At 37.0% G+C, this 20,695-nt stretch overlaps 1 protein-coding gene across 1 annotated transcript in view; it reads left to right on the forward strand.

Annotated features, from left to right (window-relative positions):
* Nucleotides 1-20,695, forward strand: part of Hormad2 (HORMA domain containing 2) — a 94,083-nt gene that overhangs the window by 14,609 nt on the left and 58,779 nt on the right. The window contains exons 3-10 of the mRNA XM_076938212.1: nucleotides 160-301; nucleotides 2,789-2,852; nucleotides 3,327-3,363; nucleotides 5,957-5,977; nucleotides 6,636-6,662; nucleotides 15,430-15,497; nucleotides 18,443-18,594; nucleotides 18,790-19,043. Coding sequence (XP_076794327.1) covers nucleotides 160-301; nucleotides 2,789-2,852; nucleotides 3,327-3,363; nucleotides 5,957-5,977; nucleotides 6,636-6,662; nucleotides 15,430-15,497; nucleotides 18,443-18,594; nucleotides 18,790-19,043 — 765 coding nt within the window. The remainder of the gene's footprint in view (nucleotides 1-159; nucleotides 302-2,788; nucleotides 2,853-3,326; nucleotides 3,364-5,956; nucleotides 5,978-6,635; nucleotides 6,663-15,429; nucleotides 15,498-18,442; nucleotides 18,595-18,789; nucleotides 19,044-20,695) is intronic.

Consider the following 20,695-nt stretch of genomic DNA (forward strand, 5'->3'; position numbering starts at 1 on the left):
GAGCTATTTAACTCAGTATTCAGAACTCTGTTTTCTTTTGATTATCTAGAAGTGTATCAGATTTGAAGTCTTAAAAAGTTTCTGTCCTGTCTGTGGTAATGACTTGATGAGCTGAATATTTATGAATACTGATTTTTATCATCTTTGATTTTTTTCCAGAACACAATTTTCCCATCTCAAATCACAAATGAGCATGAATCACTGGTGATGGTGAAGAAACTTTTTGCTACTTCTATCTCATGTATAACATATTTGAGGGGCCTATTTCCAGAGAGCTCTTACAGAGATCGCCATTTGGATGGTAAAGTTGGATTAAATGATTGCTTTGGCTAGTGTTCCTTTTTTTTTTACTCAGCAGGACAAAGCTTCTCTCTCTCACAGAGTGCATTAATTCTAACTTATGGGCATATTCTTCAAGATCGATTTATTAACTCACTTTCCATTTTATTTTGCTGTGTGTATTGGTTTTACTTATAGGAACCATTAACTTCAAGCTAGCTATCAAATGAAAAAACAAACTTGTTGAGCTATATCTATTAATTCTAAGCCATTCTTGTAAAAGTGAGAACAAAAATCTATCTTAATGCTGAAGATTTACATTATTTTGTGCCTCAGTTAAATTTTGTTCTTTGAGGTACATTTTGACCCTGAGGAAATTCAAAGGAATCAGGTGAGAAACATCTCCCTATTAACATATATAAATATGCATAGGATACATAAATCTATTTGTTGATTAGCATGGTTATTTACACAGTTATTGTAATCAGTTATGTTCTTTTTACAATAGCCTACCTCTTTATTTTATTGTTCTTAGTGTGTACATATTTCCTTGTAAGATGCTATTTTTTTCCAAATCTAATTTGAAATTTCTTTTGTTTATATTTAATAATATAGCATGGCTTCATTCTAACTTAATTTCCTTAGGCAGTATTGAGTCTCCAAATGAGCATAAGTGAGTGCATGTTTGCTCTGAACACATAAATGTGGTACTGTAAATCATGACACCCTCCTTCTTGTTAATCACTCCTTTTAACTTAGGAGCTAAATCTGTAAGATTTAGTGTGTTTACAGGTAGCAGATAATTTGTTTCCCCTCCTGTTTGGAACATAGGGTTATAAAAGAAGGTATACTTTGGAAATTAAGTACTTTTTGTATGTCAGTTGCTACTGCTAACATTAAAAATACAATACAAAACAAACCCACAGCTCTTACTTCAAGAGATAAAAGAGATAGTTTATTCTAGGGCCAAGTGTGAGTGACATGGGCCTGGGACACAGATTTAGGTTGCTGCCAATGCCAAATTCTGTGTTCTAGTATGAAGAAGTTTCATGAAGTTCTTATAGTAACAGAACAAAGAAAATCAAAGAAAGGGTCAAAGAAAGATAGGAAGTCGGGGGTACAGCCAAGTGGGAAAATGTCTGCTGTCAATCTCGGGGGCTGTCTGCTGATATTTCCAGCTTTTATTTGGTGTAAGCTACCAAAAGGACTCACCTAATAGCCACAAGGATATTAGCTCATAAACGGAGTTGGGTAGTAACTGGCTATGAGGGCACTAGAGATAGCCCAGCATAATTTGTAGTTTAGCTCTGGACCTGCCACATTCCAACTTTTCACAACCACTGAAGCTTTAATCAATCAGTCAGCCTTGTGAAGTACAGCTTATCTCCAGGAGCATTGCATCACACTGCCCTAGGCATGGAGGCAAAAGCATTGCTCAGAGTTCCATTTTTGTGTGTGTGTGTGTGACTGTTATAGTAGACACTAGTCTTCCTTAATGTGTTTGTATTTAAAGTGACATGTCGCAAAAATGCTCAATATTTGTATGGCACTCTTTTTAATAATATCTAAGTATTTTGTCAAAGTAGAATGCTTTTCCTATTCCTCAACAATGATGGAAGTGATGTTAATTTTAGCATAGGAAAACCATATGAAAAGGTAGAGGACTCTGAGAGCTGGTGAGATGGCTCTGCAGGTACAGACATACTTGCTGCCAAACCTAATGATCTGGGACCCACGTAATGAGGAGAGACCCCTGTAAGTCGTCTTCTGACTTGTACACATGCAGTGTGGCACACACTTTTGCACTGTGCATACATATACTCAAATCCATAAATTTATAAACCTTAACGATTTAAGAGGCTCCTGTTAAATCATACAGGAGTCAGTGATCTATACTGATTTCAGTGTACACTTAGGTCTTCCTTTCTTTCCTCATATGGGAAGTGGGAGATCTCACATGGAAATGTTTGAGAATAATTTATGCATTTGTGTTTAATATTTTTTCATTAAGAGGGAAAAATAAAGAATGAAATTGAGAATATGTTTAACTTGTTAGTTGAGATGGTCTCAGTGACACCTTAGATTTTTTAGAGAAAGGAAACAAGTAAAAGAAACCAGAGTGGGAATCTAACTGCTTCAAAACTTGGAATGAGGTAACTATCAACATAGGATTCATGTGTAAAGTGGATATTTAAACATTAAAAATGTGCCAAGAAGTGATGGCACACACCTTTGATCACAGCACTCAGGTGGCAGAGGCAGGTGGATCTCTTGAGTTCAAGACCAGCCTGGTCTAGAGAGTGAGTTTACGGACAGCTAAGGCTGTCCTTAAACACAGATAAACCCTGTCTTGAAAAACACAATAACAACAACAATAACAAAACAAAACAAAAAGAAAGAAAGATAGAAATATAATTCATAAAACTAAATTTTACAAATAAAAAAATAAAGGAAATGCCCTATTTAGCATGGATTTTTCAGTATAACAGTGGTGTTTCTATTTTTTTAGACCTCAGTTTAAAAATTCTCCGGGAAGACAAAAAGTGTCCTGGATCATTACATATTATTAAATGGTAAGTAAATTTTGTAAAAATTGAACAAACATGTTAGTCATGGCTGAAATTACCTAGAAAACTTTATTTTCTAAAATCATTTCCTTAAACTACTTTTTAAGTCCCCTTTCCTGAAAATTGTAGCAATTATTCAGTATTATTTTAAACTATTGATTTCATTTTAGAGAAAATGGACTTATATAAAGAAAAAAATTCTAACTGCAATTTTCACCATATGCCTATCTATTTACTAACATTGCGGGGGTGGGAAGAGAGTACACACTTCTGTGCTTCAGAACTGCTTGTCTATTATTTATAATATTCTGTAGATATATGGAAAGGTGTTTGAGGTTTTAAAAAGTGATTAAACAGAACAGGCAGAATGATTGTTAATTTATATACTTCAAAATAGAAGTGCAAACTAATTACATACTTAGATTTATATTTTGGCTGTTTATATGGGCTAAAGTGACATTGAATATTATTTCTTGACAGGATTCAAGGTTGTTTTGATGCTTTGGAAAAGAGATACGTAAGAATGTTTGAAAATTTATCTCCAGATTAAAGACCTGTCTTTACTCTTTAAAACAGTTTAGACATTTTATAGTCGTGTTTAACAGTATAGCTGTGCCTGCCTTGTGTTTATTAGTCGACTTTCTTTTCTTTTGTCTGTGTTGCCCCACTGATGTCTCCTTTACATCAACTAGAAACAAAAGTTTCATTCTCCTTTTTATATACGCATATCTTTTTTAACCACAGAATTTCCTCTGAAGTCACTGGACAAGGTCCACAGGATGTGGGTTAAGGAAGACAAGAATCTGGTAGTTAGCACGTTAAACATGTTCAAAATAGTGCTGATTCATTTTGCAGATGGAAAAGAAGAAGTAGTTAAATAATGAATTTTTACTCTATTTTATTTTGTTAATTGTAACTCCTATGTATGACTTTGAACTTTTAAGAGCCCAGATTTTAAGTGCATATGATCTCTTATGCATGTATACATGAATGAAGAGTGTGAAAAATGAAGGCTCAAGGCCTGACTGAAGAGATGAGATGCATATAAATGAAATTCTTGCCCCCATACTCCCTCCACTTTCCTCTGTGTCTTCACTCATCAGCGCCACTTTAAGAAATGTTGCTGTGAAGAAGCTTCAAATTATATTATTAATGTAGTCATACATTCCCTCATTCCTTCTCACTCTCAAGTGGACAGTTATTCACATTCATTCCATGTTGACGCAGGGGATGGAGGGATACAAAGATAAAATTGATAAGGAAGGGCTTAGAGACCATGGCAGAAGGTGAGTGGGGTTCACATGATTGCTAGTTATCTACTGGTTCAGCTGTACCTGTTGCTAACTTATTGGTTGTCTGTAGTCTGGGTTGAGAAAGAGACACTGTAGGATGAATTTAGGCTTCTTGGCAGCAGGATGGATCAGCCTCTAAAGGAGTGAACACCTGGGAACTTTTCATAAGCTCTTTACTGTTACACAAAAGGCACTTTTAGCAAGTCAATTTCCGCATAGCAAAACCTCTTATCTGATCTAGGAGTTGTGTGCAGGATGATTACCTAAGCAATTCTCAGCCAGGAGACTTCCTGGTTTGCCAGGTATGTTTGGGACTAAGTTATGTAAAGGCTCTGTGAATCCTTCAGAAGAGCAACTCGGTAAATCTCAGCTAACAAATCATGATCAAGGCCATCCAGACTGTGACAAGACCCTATTTCTTAAAAAAAGAAAAAAAAGAAATAAAAAAAAAAGAAAAGAAAAACAGCATATCACGGATGGCATAAGCCTTTAAACTCAGGAAATAGAGGCAGGTGGATCTGTGAGTTCCAGGACCACCGGGACTGTTACATAGAAACCCTGTCTCAAAAAACCAAACAAAGAAACAAAAAGTAGTTTAAATAAAACCAAGTTTCAAGTAGCAAGTGCCCTTGGAAGATGTTTTGTTGAAGAACATGATCTTACTAGTTAGGAAATTCTGGGTACTTTATATTTTATGGTAAATTTGAATTCTTTAAAGTAAGCACATATATTAAATACTTCTTACAAAAAAGGAACTATATAACTTCCCATATTTCCCCTCCCATATCTCACAATTCCTGCTCACGTTCCACACTACATTCTTTCAGAAACCAAACTCTGATCGTGTTATTCTTTATGCCTAAAAATTTTCCAAGAATTTAAAAATAGTGTTCAAAGCTGTTGGTGTGATAGAGCTGTTGGTGTGAATGTCCCTATTGATTTTCTAAGATACTCTCCCTCACTCCCATGCTCAGGCTGCTGGAAGACTCTATAGGATGCCAGTCCCTTGTATCTTTCCATATTGTTTCTCTTGCTTGAAACATTGTGTTCAGACTCTATGCCCATGGCCTGCCTAGCTCTGGTTTGTCCTGCAGTTAAAATTTTCCCTCATTGAGGGTTCCCCGACACTGTGTGTTGTTTCTTCACAGTAGACCCTGATTATAATAGTGTGGCCATGTGATCATCTTACCATTAGTTCTCCTTGCTAGTCGGCATGCTTCTTGAGATTAGTGGCCATATTCTTCTTCTTCTTCTTTTTTTAATGTGTCAATAAACTATTAACACATTTCGCTATGTGGTCATAAAAATCAGTCATATGCCAAAATAGCCACAAGGTGGCACTAAGGTTTTAGTCAACTGCTACAGAATTATGGTCCTCAAATTTTATATTTTAGGTTTAAGAATTTATCATAGCCTTGATTATATCTATGTTTGTATATTCAATATTTCTTTAAGCTGAGAGAATGTCTTTGTAGTTTTGTGGTATATAGCAGACTTTCTGATTTGTTTACCTTGCTCGGAAAGTTTTAAAAGAAGTACTTATTAGGGATTCTTGTGCTATATTTAATTTTTAGCAACAATGAATTGTTTTGCATATCTTTTGGTTCCCAATTAGAAAATAAAAAAAACTTTTTTGATATTCCCTCTTCTGTCCCAGTAAAGTGTTTGTAATAGAAATTGTTTGAATGAGTGAATTAGTTCCCTTTTTCTGACCTTTTGAATATTTTCTCTCTGAAGTCATATTTGAATTAATCTCTATCAGAAATGTTAGTACTATGGTACAAGCATATAATAACAGCAGTTTATTTTCTCTTGAAGCTATACATGGCAGTATTAACAGTAAGTACAAACTTAAAGGCCAAGTCTCTGTCTCTACATTTACTTTTGGCAAGTAAAGCATTTAAACAGTAATCATTTCCTTTCTTCCTTCTTGAGATTTATGACATTTTATTATTTAAAAACTGGATATATCAGAACTTTATAAGATATTATAAATGTTCAGTATATTTCTTTGGCATATATATTATTATGTGAGAGAACATAGATATATATTAACTCTTAGGATTTAAATATATTTTTTGATATGTAACAGATTCAAAGTTTTTTTTGTTTTGAAAGTTTTGTGGACTTTTGTTTTTGGAAGTTTTATATACCCATGGGTATAAAATGGTGGTAGAAAATTGAGATACCATTGATAAAATATATTAATTATTTAAATATTTATGTCATAACAAATTAAGAATTTATTTGTAGTTCAGTCATATTAATCACAGATACTTTACATCAGTTATAAACTTCCTTATATAAGTGTTCATATAAAGTTCTAAATATTCTGAGTTTTTAGTAAAATAAGAGCTCATCCTATCTTTAGCTTGAAATATGCTCAGCTGGTACTCGTTAATAGAGCACAAACTGGACTCTACAAAGACAGTATATTCAATGGGCAGCAATCTAGTAAGTTTTGGAAATTAAGTGCTCTATATTTTCCCTTAAACAGCTTTACACAAATCCCAAGGAACCTGAGGTAAGATGGTAGTGTAAAGATGGTAGTGTATGTGTACTATATTTAAGTATGTTTATCTGAATTGAGGCTGTAGATTATGTTACTAGACTACCTACCACATAAACAGAGCAACTCATCATGAACTTTATGTTTTATTATAAATGAAACCAGTCTTTTATTTTGATACTTTTTAGAAACTAGATTTTTTTTTTTTTAGAAACACTTCTATACAATGTTTAAAAAAACAAAAACCAAAAAACATTGCTTAGAACTGAGGCTATTCTATAACATGTCAATATTAAGATTCTCCTAATCATAAGTGCACAAAAGTAATTTTATTTATAATATTTATTTATATTTATTAATATATAATGTAGAAATAATAAGCATTTACTTATAATAATAAAATGTATATTTTAATTATTTGTTTTATGATCTTTTGGGGAAAAAAAGCAACAGCATTACTCTGAGCTCTTTACCACCTGAATGCTCTGTCAATGCTTTCATAAGCTTTGAGAGCATTGGATCTTTACTCTCATCTTTTGATTCCTGGACTTGCTTAGTGACTCCTGCACCTTGCTGCTTTTCAGATCTTTTGTGAAATCGTCTTTGGTTCACTGTCTGTACTACCTTCTATTTTTTCTAAAGTTCTTTCCCAGCAGAGCCTCAGTTTAACTCTCTGGGTTGATTCATTTATTTCCTAAAAAGATTAGAATTAGGAGTTCCTGGGAGCAGGGTGTTGTTTTCTACCTTGCAGAGTGACTAGTACTGCCTAAATAGGACATAGTTATCTGTGCCACTTCAATGGCTTTTGTACCTATGACAGGGACACAGAGTGAGAAGTCCTTTGCTTTCTCATCCTGTTTTGTCTCTCTCCTAGCTTTCTTCTCTTTTTCCCCCTTGCTTTGAATTTTTCTTCTCTAAGCCAGTGGATTTAGTCTAACTGGCGACATTTGAGACTAAATTGTTTTTAAGTCCTTAGTATTTTCTCTTTTGCAAGATTACAAATAACCATGCAGGTGAGGAGAATAACCACTGTGCACAAGGGTATAGCAATTCCTTAATGCTCAAACTGCTCTTAGGTCCTGTTTTCTGAGTCTCTCTCCCCTAAAACTCTGTTTTTAGAACCTACTATGTAGCTGAGAATCACCTTGAACTTCAGATCCTGTTGTCTTCACCAGGTGTCCCAGCTGTGTGTATACAGTGTTGGGATTACAAGGCAGCATCATGTCTGGTTTACGGAGTCCTAGGGATGGAACCCAGCATGCTGGATCAGTGCTCTACCACCAACCATCCCAATCTTTTTCTCCTATTTAGTTTCATTTTTTTTTTTAAAAAATTGGGATTGATTTGTTCTCAAACTAATTATGTTTCCCTATGCATGCACAGCTTCTAGTTTGAAATCTGGTTAGTTTTGGTGCAAGATGTTTTATTTGTTTGCAGATTTTTTAAAATAATAAACTTTATTTTTAAAAAGAAATCAGTAGTTTTAGAGGTAAAACTTGAGTTTATCTCAGGAAAAATCTGACAGAATTAGAATAAAACTGCTAAATTAGTTTTGATGCTAGCATATAGAATAGTGAGGTTTTGAAAAGAGAGCTTTTTGTTTGATAAGTTTCAAGTTGAAACTTACCATTTATTCTCTATTTATTCATTTATTCAATTTATTCATTGAACACTTACCATTTATTCTCTATGGTAGCAGCAGTCCCTAAGTGCTACGTTTTCGTGGCACACATCTGATTACTAAATAATGGTAGACTATTGAGTTTTTTAAAAAACACTCAAAACACTACAGGTTGTTTTTTTGTTTGTTTGGTTGGTTGGTTTTTTTTTTGTTTTTTGTTTTTTTTTTTGTTTTGTTTTGGTTTTGGTTTTTCGAGACAGGGTTTCTCTGTGTAGCCCTGGCTGTCCTGGAACTCACTCTGTAGACCAGGCTGGCCTCAAACTCAGAAATCCGCCTGCCTCTGCCTCCCAAGTGCTGGGATTAAAGGTGTGCGCCACCATTTTTTTTTTTTTTTTTTTTTTTTTTTTTTTTTTTTTAAACACACAACTTGAAACAAAGTCAGCAATTGTATTAATACTTTCCTGCCACTGTGATAAAATGCAATCGCCAAGAGCAACTTAGAGAAGAGTTTATTTTGGCCTATAGTTCCATAGAGGAGTTTATCATGGCAAGGAGGCATAGCAAGCAGCAGGCAGGCAGCAGGGGCAGGAAGCCGAGTGCTCACATCTTCAACTACAAACACAAAGCAGAGAGAACAAACTAGACATGGAAATGAGCTTATAAACTACCAAAGCCCCAGTGACACTTCCTCCAGCCAGGTTTCTCCTGAAGGTTCCACAACATCCCCAAACAGTGCCACCAACTGGGGATCAAGTGTTCAAACAACTGAGGTTATAAGGGACATTTTTCATTCAGATAACTGTAGCAATGATGATTACAATTTCACTACTGCAATAGCTCTACAGTGTTCATAGTATCTAAAGCATGCACATAGTATCTAAAGCATGCACAGGGATCATAGTACCTAAAGCATGCACATAGTATCTAAAGCATGCACAGGGATCATAGTACCTAAAGCATGCACAGGGTTCATTGTATCTAAAGCATGCACAGGGATCATAATATCTGAAGCATGCACAGGGTTCATAGTATCTAAAGCATGCACAGGGATCATAGTATCTGAAGTATGCACAGGGATCATAGTATCTAAAGCATGCACAGGGTTCATAGTATCTAAAGCATGCACAGGGATCATAGTATCTAAAACATGCACAGGGTTCATAGTATCTAAAGCATGCACAGGGATCATAGTACCTAAAGCATGCACAGGGATCATAGTATCTGAAGCATGCACAGGGATCATAGTATCTGAAGCATGCACAGGGTTCATAGTATCTAAAGCATGCACAGGGATCATAGTACCTAAAGCATGCACAGGGATCATAGTACCTAAAGCATCACAGGGATCATAGCACCTAAAGCATGCACAAGATTCATAGTATCTAAAGCATACACAGGGATCATAGTACCTAAAGCATGCACAAGGTTCATAGTACCTAAAGCATGCACAGGGATCATAGTATCTAAAGCATGCACAGGGATCATAGTATCTAAAGCATGCACAGGGATCATAGTATCTAAAGCATGCACAGGGATCATAGTATCTAAAGCATGCACAGGGTTCATAGTATCTAAAGCATGCACAGGGATCATAGTATCTAAAACATGCACAGGGTTCATAGTATCTAAAGCATGCACAGGGATCATAGTACCTAAAGCATGCACAGGGATCATAGTATCTGAAGCATGCACAGGGATCATAATATCTGAAGCATGCACAGGGTTCATAGTATCTAAAGCATGCACAGGGATCATAGTACCTAAAGCATGCACAGGGATCATAGTACCTAAAGCATCACAGGGATCATAGCACCTAAAGCATGCACAAGATTCATAGTATCTAAAGCATACACAGGGATCATAGTACCTAAAGCATGCACAAGGTTCATAGTACCTAAAGCATGCACAGGGATCATAGTATCTAAAGCATGCACAGGGATCATAGTATCTAAAGCATGCACAGGGATCATAGTATCTAAAGCATGCACAGGGATCATAGTACCTAAAGCATGCACAAGGTTCATAGTACCTAAAGCATGCACAGGGATCATAGTATCTAAAGCATGCACAGGGATCATAGTATCTAAAGCATGCACAGGGATCATAGTATCTAAAAGCATGCACAAGGTCTCACTGCTTTACGGCTTGGCTGCTGTCTAACATCAAGTCACTGAGAAAACTGTAGCTCTCTGACCTCATTCTCTTAAATAATCATGAGACATCATTTTCAGATCAACCTAATATCTGGCATTTATTGATCCTGTGCCAAAGGCATGAGTCATCACTGAAAGGATAGCCTTCCCTAAACAAATGGCACAAAAAATAACAGGATTAATATTTACTAGGAATAAAAATAGACTTTACACATGGGTTTAAAATTTGCAGCACTCCTGTGAAGAATATATCAAGTACAACAGTTGAGCCGTTGCTTAAATCTGTTCAGAAGCTAACAGAATTAGGAGCCATGCACACAATTGTCGTACATTTGCATTTATACTTCTGTTGTGATTGCTGTCATGAAAGAGAACCTGAAAACTAAAGTAATAAAGACTGACAAAAAGCTTGTCTACAATCACATACTGAAATATGGGAGGCATACAAAGCAAATAAATCTTAATTTATGATAAACCATAAAGAAACATTTATGAGTTGGGGCAGAAGAGGCACATGCCTTTAATCCCAGCACTCAGGAGGCAGAAGCAGGTGGATCTCTGTGAGTCTAAGGCTAGTTTGGTCAATAGAGCAAGTACCAGGACAGCCAGGGCTACATAGAAAAACCATGTCTTGCAAAACAAAACAAAACAAAACAAAACAAAACAAAACAAAACAAAAGCATTACATATGCAAGTTTTATGAGCAGTGTTACCGTGTGTTTCATTGTCTAGTCCTTTGTGCCTATTGGAGGTGATCAAAGACACAATTTTAATTGCCTATTTCAGTTACTGAACAATAAGTGGTCCTAAAATATGTGTTTAGAGACTATTTATTTATTTGTTTGTTTTTTATTCATTTGTTTGTTAGTTGGTTTGTTTTTGGGTTTTGAGACAAGGTTTCTCTGTGTAGCCCTGGTTGCTCTGTAGACCAGGCTGGCCTTGAACTCACAGATATCTGCTTGCCTCTGCCTCCTGAGTGTTGGGTTTAAACCTGACCTAGAGACTTTTTAAAAAAAAAAAAATCTTCTCTATTAGAGACCAGGTGTGGTGGCACATACCTATAATTGCAGCACTCAGGAGGCTGAGGCAGAAGGATCATTAGTTTTAGGTTAGCTGCACAACATTGAAAAACTCTTATGTCGAGAGTGAATCTTTGTAAGATAAAATTCTACTTGAAGATGAACTCTGTGATTTTTTTTTGTACTTAGCACTGTTTTCAGACATAAATGGGACAGGCCGAGTCTCTGACCTCTAGAAGCTTATATTTGTATGAAGAAGGATAAACAATAAGTAAATAGAATTTAGTAAAAGTCATTTAAGGTTGTAATGCCATGAAGAAAGTTTGAAAAGGTGTTGGGCTCGTCAGTGATGAGGTAAAGATCACAGGAGGCCTCAGATGCCATAGGAAACATCCCCTGGGGCTGGACTACTGTTGGAGCTGAGATAGAATAATCAGGAGTCAGATCTGTGCAAGGCACCAGTATATGACAGGCAGAACAGCACTGAGGGTAACATCAGGTTCTGGAGTCAGACCATACCAGGTAGTCAGTCAGTACCAGGTACTCGCTTCATCAATACTTACAACAAGGATACCAACCTCAGTTTTGGTGGCATGATCCAGAATATAGACACACTGAGACCCTAAGACAGGAAGTATTTATATGCAAAAAAGATACCCCAGGTCTGTTTCATAAGTGAACAAAAGGGAAATGGCAGAAGAGCTAAGTGGAGGACAGATGAAGAGGTATCATAGGCTTTATTACAAGGACAGTGAAAGGCCAGGGGAGGGGTGAGAGAAAAGTGACATGGTTTGATTTATACTTGAAATGATTCTTTTAGTTGTAGTCTGAGGAAATGAACTCAGGCCTTGCCTAGATCCTCCCCAACCCTCCCCCCTTTCTTTCTTTCTTTCTTTCTTTCTTTCTTTCTTTCTTTCTTTCTTTCTTTCTTTCTTTCTTTCTTTCTTCCTTCCTTCCTTCCTTCCTTCCTTCCTTCCTTTCTTTTTCCCTTTCTTTAAGATTTTTGAGATGTATAGCTCAGATTTCCCTGCCTCAGCTTCCAGAATAGCTGGGAGTGCAAGCATATGTAATCTGTACCTGGCCTGGTTTGTATTTTCAAAAACTCTTGGCTAGAGAACAGAGAATAAAGATCACATGGATGTGTGATTCACTTTGGAGATAGACCTGAGAAGTCTTTCCAGTGGCTTGGAATAGGGAGTGAGAAACAGTTTGAACATGGTGACATTATCAAGTATTAACACTTTAAAATGATTATTCTTTACATTTATATTTATTTGTGTGTACTTGATTGTGTGTGCAGTGCTCTTAGAATCCAGAAGTGGGTGTTAGATCCCCTAGAACTAGTTCTAGGCAGTTTTAAGCCTCCCAACTCTTCTGTAGGAGTAAAAAGTGCTCTTAACCTAAGCCATTTTTCCAGCCCTGGGATTAACATCTTTTTAAAACAGTTATATATCTCAACGGTGAAACAATTGGTTTAGGAATCAAATAATTAAAAAAAAAATAACCAACTGCTTAAAGGTCTCTTTTATTCACAAAAAATACATTTCCCATAGCATTAAGAGGCTAGAGTTGACCAGAAACAAGGACAGGCAAGAAGAATAGGGATTGTTTGTGTGACAGGACAATCATACTTAGCACTGGCTAAGAGAGGACACTGTGTCTAGCCAGTCTGGAGTGAACCTGTTGTTCTTAGGCACCTGCAACCACCTCTGACCTGACCTATCTCTTCTATTGTATTCACAAAACAGCCTCCTGCAGATAGACTGAGTGGTTACAAAAGCAATTCCCTTTTAACATTAACTCATTACAGTCAGTCTCCTTAGGCTCAGGCAGTATGAGCTATTTTCCAGGACTTGATCACCTATGGTTAAATGTATACTAAATAAAGATCAGCAGAGCTTTGAGCTCAAATCTTAGAAATAAGTAACAGGAACACGAAAATTGCTTTTGGTCAGTTTAACATTCCCATTTCCACATTGTCAGATGAATGAGGGTCATAGTCTGTGTTCTGATTTTAACTCATACTCTGCCTTTAGCACCTCCTGCTCTGTCTACAAACTGTCTAATTTATCTGGGTAAAACAGTTATTTTTAAGCTAAAGCATTTAAAATGTGTGTGTGTGTGTGTGTGTGTGTGTGTGTGTGTGTGTGTGTGTGTGCAGGTGTGAGTGGCAAGTGTATAGAGGTCAGAGAACAATTTAAGGAGTCTATTGTTCTTCTGCTCTGGGTTCCTGGGATAAAACTTGGGTAGTCAGGCTTGCAGTGTAAGTACTTTTACCCTCTGAGCCATGTCGACAGCCTGAAAGAACTATCTGAGTTGTTTTTTTAATGAGGAAATTTGTTCTCTGTATTCCATCAATCCTTACCAGGGATGAGAGCAGATGGTAGCAATAGCTTCTAGTGAAAAAAACAAAACTCAGTGCTCCAGTTCCTCAGTTCCCTTTCCAATTTTTAAAATTCCTGTAGTCATTCACTTACTTCTTCCCTAATTACCTTGATGACTTTCTAGGTGTCCTTATGGCTTCCTGGCTTCCCTGCCTGTATTCATCCATCCATCCATCCTTCCTTCCTTCCTTCCTTCCTTCCTTCCTTCCTTCCTTCCTTCCTTCCTTCCTTCCTTTCTCCCTCCCTCCCTCCCTCCCTCCCTCCCTCCCTCCCTCCCTCCCTTCCTTCCTTCCTTCCTTCCTTTTTATTTTTTGAGAGAGAGAGGATTTCTCTGCTTAGCCCTGGCTGTCCTAGAACACACTGTGTGTAGCAGGCTGGCCGGAAGCACACAGAGATCTGCCTTCCTTTGCCTCCCAAGTGCTGGGATTAAAGGCTTGCACTACCACACCTGCTCATTCTCTATCTGTCTTAATAACTGTTCTTTTGTTGTGAAGAGACTACAAGACCAAGACAACTCTTACAAGAGAAAGCGTTTAACTGGGGCTTACTTACAGTTTCAGAGGTCTAGTCTATTATCATCATGGTGAAGCATGCCAGCACACAACAGACACTAAAGCAGTAATCAATAGCTACATCCTGAGCTGTAGGCCAAGATTGCATAGGGGGAGATAGACAGACAGACACTGGGCCTGGTGTTACCAGTGATATACTTCCTCCAACAAATATCTTCTGATCCTTCTTATCTTCTGATCCTTCTAATTCTTTCAAATAGTTCCACCTTTCCTGGTGACCAAGCATTCAGATTATATGAGCCTATCAGGGCCATTCTTATTCAAACCAACACACTGTATTCTTAAGGTATACAGAGAGAGCTTTAAAAACTGCAAACCTCTGATTTGTTTAAACTTTCAGTAGACTTTGATGAACTTAGAATGAAATCCAAGATCCTTACTATTGTCAACAAAGTCTCAACCACATCTCTCATTTCTAGCTAATTGTCTTCTTTTTGGATTCTAAGAAATACATCCCTTCTCAATTCAGAGATTTTGCATTACTGTTCTGACTATCTGAGGCATTGTCCCACAGGTCTGCATATGACTAACCCTTCTTGAGGCTCATAGCAAAATACCACATCTTCAGACAAATCTTTCCTGATCCTTCTAAATCTAATCAGCCCTTCTTTCTCTCCACTATGCACTTTCTACCACAGCATCTGCTTTATGTTGTCCATGGCACCAGTTCTGTCTGAAACTACCTTATTTTCTTTGTTTACTAGATTCTATGAAAAAAGTCTTCTCTGCCTTGTTCACAATGACTCCAGTTTCTAGCTCAAAGTAGATAATTTGATAAAACATTCATTGCATGAATGAATGATTCCTCGACTGGTAATACCTAATGTAATGGTAATACCTAACTTATTTTTGGCTGAGAGGAGCAAGATTAAGTTATTATTGTATCTGGAACCACTACTCCTTGATAAAGTAATGCCATGAGACAAACATACAGAGGAAATAGGAGATACCAATAAAATGTTCATTTTATGAGGTAAAAATCTGGTTTTGTTTCAAAAGTAACTTTTTTCTCTGCTCTCTTTGGTTTTTCTAGAAAGTGACTGAAATTTACCAATTCAAATTCAAATATACAAAAAAGGGAACCACTATGGACTTTGACAGGTAGACTCTGTTTAATGAACAATGAGAAATGTATTGGAGTGCAGTAAATACAAGCTTCTATATGGCCAGTGGAAATCTTACATCTTTGTAATACCTCACTGTCACAAATAGAAATTATAACAATTGTTTTAAAGTTTGAAGTCCATAAATTTGACTGATGAAAGCAGAGGCAATGATGGATGTCATGGCCCTTAAAGTTATATTAATAAAGTGGCTGGAGAGATGGCTCTGTGGTTAAGAAAGCACTCTTCCAGACGGCCTGAGTTAAATTCCAAATGCCTATATCAGGTGGCTTACAGGTGTCAATAACTCCAGCTCTAGGTCAATCATGCATCTGAGGATTCCTGAACTCATGTACACATACCTGCATGTAGACACATACCTACAAATAACTAAAAATAATAATAAATCTTGAAGTAACAAAAGATTTAATTTAAAAATATATAAATGAAGCTGTCAACATGATGTTAGCTAAAGAACCCATATGACTGTCTCTAGCTATTAATCCAGTAGCTCTATTGGTGTGCAAAATATGTTAATTCTTTTCATTTCAATAGAGGAATACTGAGCCTGAGGGAAATGAAACTCCTGGACTATTTGCTTACATGCACAAATGCTGTTAGTTGCTTATCCACACACACACACATAGCATTTTCTATGTGTGCCATTGTGTGGGAAAACCCATATACACTGTATTTTCCTATCAAGTCTTTTGTTGTTTCCTTTTTTGAGACCGGGTTTCTCTGTGTAGCCCTGGCTGTCCTGAAACTCACTCTATAGAGCAGGCTGGCTTCAAAAGCAGAATCTGCCTGCCTGTCTTCAAGTGCTGCGCCTAAAGGTGTGTTCCTCCACCACCTGGCTCTATCAAGTCTTAAATCCATGTTTTTAGATATAGTAATGGGTCAAAGAGCAAAACCAAGGAAGACCCTAGTGCATATGGAGATTTTGTTAAGGAGCAACATTCTTCTCTCAGAAGCTTTTGGTTTCATATTAGCCACCAGGTATAGCGAACCAAGGACTTCGAATGAGATGGGATAGAAGTAGGTGACACAGATTCTATAAAAAGACTTAATGAAAGTCTTCAAAAGGGAGATAGAGATCCTGAAAGGAACAAAACTGAAGAGAAATTTGGCTATATGCTGCCTTTTTTCTAGTTCCCTTGGGGAACTTGAGGAGTTCTTTCCAATACTCTCTTAATTATCCTCTCATTTGTAAGACTTGCAGAAAGTATTTAGATATAAGAAGAAAAGTCAGTTCCAGAAAGGATATTTAAAACATTAGCCACAGTTAATTAGTATTTATATACTGTTTTACAGGTTGTACAGCACTTTGTCTTTGAGGCAACATCTTATGTGGCTCAGGCTGACTTTGAACTTAATATATAGGCAAGGTTGTGCTCTACCAAGCCTATACATTAAGATGTATATGACATACATCATGCTTTCCCCCCCACACAATCAATTGTCCTTACTCTTCAAAACTCCAATATACATATTCTGGACAACCAGATTAATATTTTTTGTTTGTTTTAGAGTAGTAAAGCAAGTGGGTAAATTTTTCAGATACTCAGGAAGCGAGACGGTAATATGTAGTATAAATTTCTAGAAATATTGCTTAAATGAGGGTCTTTAATATGATCTTCTGATGTTTCCAAAGGCTTCATGAGCTACGTTTCTATACCCCTTAATTCTGGCTTCATGAGCTATGTTTCTATACCCCTTCATTCTGGCTGATTAAAAGTCCTGGTAGACAAAACCTTTAAGTTGTTGGAAATTGATAGAGAAGCTAAACTATCCAGTTAATATATGTTTGTTTACTTTGTTATCTCTCACTGCCACCAAAAAATCAGGGAGAGACCTAACAGTTTAAGTACTTGGGATTATTTTGCAGTGCTAAGTCCTAATATGTTCAAGGTACTGCAAATATATTGCCATTGTAGTGTGTCCTTAAAGATACTAAATGTGAGACTAATTGGGAAGAAAACTTTGTAGAGAAATAAAGAAAATTTGAATTAGAAGATAATTAGCATAACTCTTTCATTCATTTATTAATTCAACAAATATTTATTGGGTAGGTAGATACCAAATCTAGTAGTGTGGAGATGAAAGATTTAGCCATTATAGTCTATATGGGAACAGATAATTCTTCTGAGGGGAGGTGCAGAGTATAGGGGAGACTTGAGATGGCACATGAGCTAGGTAGGTGCTAGGAGTATCAGGAGGAAAAACAAAGTACAGCTTCAGATGCATGTGATTAAACAAACTGGGTGACAGCTTCGGGGGTGGGTGGGAGTGAAAGATAGATGTACATATGCCATTTCTCATATTTGTTTCAAAGATGACACATGTAATAGAAAACTTTAGCAAGAAGGTGACATAAGTGGACCTTTCTATTGGGAGTAGTAATTTGGCTGCAGCATGGAGAAGGTCTTGAAAAAAAAGAAAGCCAGAAGAATAGATGCTTTAGTAACCTATGTCACAGTGAGGAGGGCATTTCTTTGAGAGACAATCAGATGGTAGATAAGCATAGAGCTGATTTCATGCTTGGAAAGCTGCAGAAACATCCACAAGCTTATCTCACAAATGGGCTACCTGACCTAGAATGTGTGCAAATGACTTGACCGAGGTCATTCAGCTGGCTAAGAGTATGGCTGATATTGGATGCCAGGTCACCTAGTTACAAATCCATTGTTCTCATTATTAGAATATATGATTATTTGAAAACCAACATTTTAAAATGATACGATGCTTTAGGGGTGTCTGTTATTCAGAGATTCTGTGCATATACATTGAAAGTACTATCATTTCCTTAAGTTACCTCTTAAAACTGTCTACAAAATGTCCTAATGTTTACGATATTAGATGACATAGCCAAAGTTATATTGTTTAGTAGTATATTGTGAATGTTATTTATGATTGAAAGGTGCTGTTTTTCTGTGACCATAGCAGTAGTACAAGCTTTGAAAGTGGGACAAACAGTGAAGATACCAAGAAAGCCTGTTCCCTACTAATCCGTCAATTGTATGTACTGATGCAGAACCTTGGACCCCTTCCTACTGATGTTATACTTACTATGAAACTCCATTATTATAACTCAGGTAGGTAAAGACCTTCGGCCAAATTCCTTGTTCAGTGCTCAAGTGATGTTGTGTATAAATCGGATTTATAGGCATCTGAAAAGTGTTGTTACTGTATATGAAATCACTTACTCCATTGAAACTTAATAGTGTTGTTACTGTATATGAAATCACTCCATTGAAACTTAATTTGCAATATTCTTGTCCTTTCTGCAGTGACACCACATGATTACCAACCCCCTGGTTTTAAAGAAGGGGTGAATTCACACTTCCTATTGCTTGAGGGGGAGCCTGTGAGTTTTCGAATGGGTTCAGTCTCCTCTGGCTTTCACAGTATGAAAGTGAAAGTCACAACTGAGGCCACCAGAATGCTTGATGGGGAGAACAGTGTCGGTCAGGAGGATGGCACGACTGAGATAGCCCATCAGGGTCTAGACTATGATGAGGAAGAAGAGGCCTGCGGCAGTCAAGTAAGGCCAACTTTTAGTGACCCTTCATTGCTTCACTTAAACACAGGTGACATTTCCAGTTTGTATTTAGGTCATGTCACAGTAACAGAGTCCAGTGGAGCATGCCAGCTACGAAAACTGAAACAAACTAGCCTGTGACGTCAAGGACTTCTAAGTCAAAAAGTTCTTTTAGAAGGAAATATGTGCTGTTGTATGAGATTGTCTACCAATAAGAAAAAAAATCCCAGCATGTTTTATAGTACTTAAAGTATTCTGAGTATCTGATATGTTCATACTCAATAGAATTTATACATTAGCTCTTGATTATTGTAGTAATGGGCCATGAGGGTTAGGGAGAAAAAATTTTATGGAAAAATTTTTATTAACCTGAATAAGAGAGAGAGAGAGAGAGAGAGAGAGAGAGAGAGAGAGAGAGAGAGAGGGAGGGAGGGAGGGAGGGAGGGAGGGAGGGAGGGAGGGAGGGAGGGAGGGAGAGAGAGAGAGAGAGAGAGAGAGAGAGAGAGAGAGAGAGAGAGAGAGAATAATACCAATATCCATGACAAGCATTTTGGTTTGGTTGCTGGGGAGAGCTGAGGGATTGAGAGTTTGCAGCCAGTGCCAGTCAGTGACAGATGGAGCTTTGCTTGTTTCTGTAAAGACTGAAAGCTGCAGACTCGCTAAGGCTCTGTTTTGTAGTAGTAAGGTCTATACCATGACTTAGCAGTTGTGTAGATAATAATGTTTGCTATGTGCTAACATTGTAGGTGAAAGATTCTGAAACAAAATCATTTTTAGGCTGTTTAGTAGAAAGGGATACTATAAAAATAATTTTTTTGTCTTAGAATCCTACTTTTAAAAGATGACTATAGAAGCTATAGAGTTGGCTTAGCAGTTAACAGCACTGGCTGCGTTTCCAGTGGATCTAGGTTCCGTTCCAAGTACCTACATGGCAGCTCACAACCATTTGTAACTTTAGTTCCAGGGGATCTGACACCCTCTTCTGGCCTCCACAGGTACCAGGCACACACATGCAGGCAAAACATCCATATATATAACAATAACAACAGCAACAGCAGCAACAACAAAAATTTGATGGCTAGCTTTGCTAGGTAGTTTCTAAAAGTACCTTCTAACTCCTTAGCTCAGTACTGTGTTTAGTATATTGAAAGGGAGATCCTAGTCTCCATTCAGTTAATACGACAAATGTAACCAAACCAGGTTTTTTTTGTCTTTAAAAAAAAAAAAAACTTTTTCACAGTGTCCAGCATAAAAATAACTAGATTCTGGTGCATAATTTTTCTTTTGATTCCATGTCAAAGCAGATATAGCTAACATGGAAAAACTAATCATAATAAAAACAAAAATAGTGGTTAATAAAATAATGTGACTATTTTTGGGTGTTTGTTTGTTTTTTTTGTTTTTTTGGTTTTTTTGTTTTTGTTTTTCAAGACAGGGTTTCTCTGTATAGCCCTGGCTGTCATGGAACTCACTCTGTAGACCAGGCTGGCCTTGATCTCAGAAATCTGCCTGCCTCTGCCTCCCAAGTGCTGGGATTAAAGGCGTGCGCCACCACCGCCCGGCTGACTATTTTTTTTTTTTTTTTATGAAGAAAAAACCTAACAGCTGAATACGATAGAGCATGCCACTAATTCCAGTACTTAGGAGGCAGAGAC

This window comes from Arvicanthis niloticus, chromosome 7 (assembly GCF_011762505.2).
Source record: "Arvicanthis niloticus isolate mArvNil1 chromosome 7, mArvNil1.pat.X, whole genome shotgun sequence".
NCBI lineage: Eukaryota > Metazoa > Chordata > Mammalia > Rodentia > Muridae > Arvicanthis > Arvicanthis niloticus.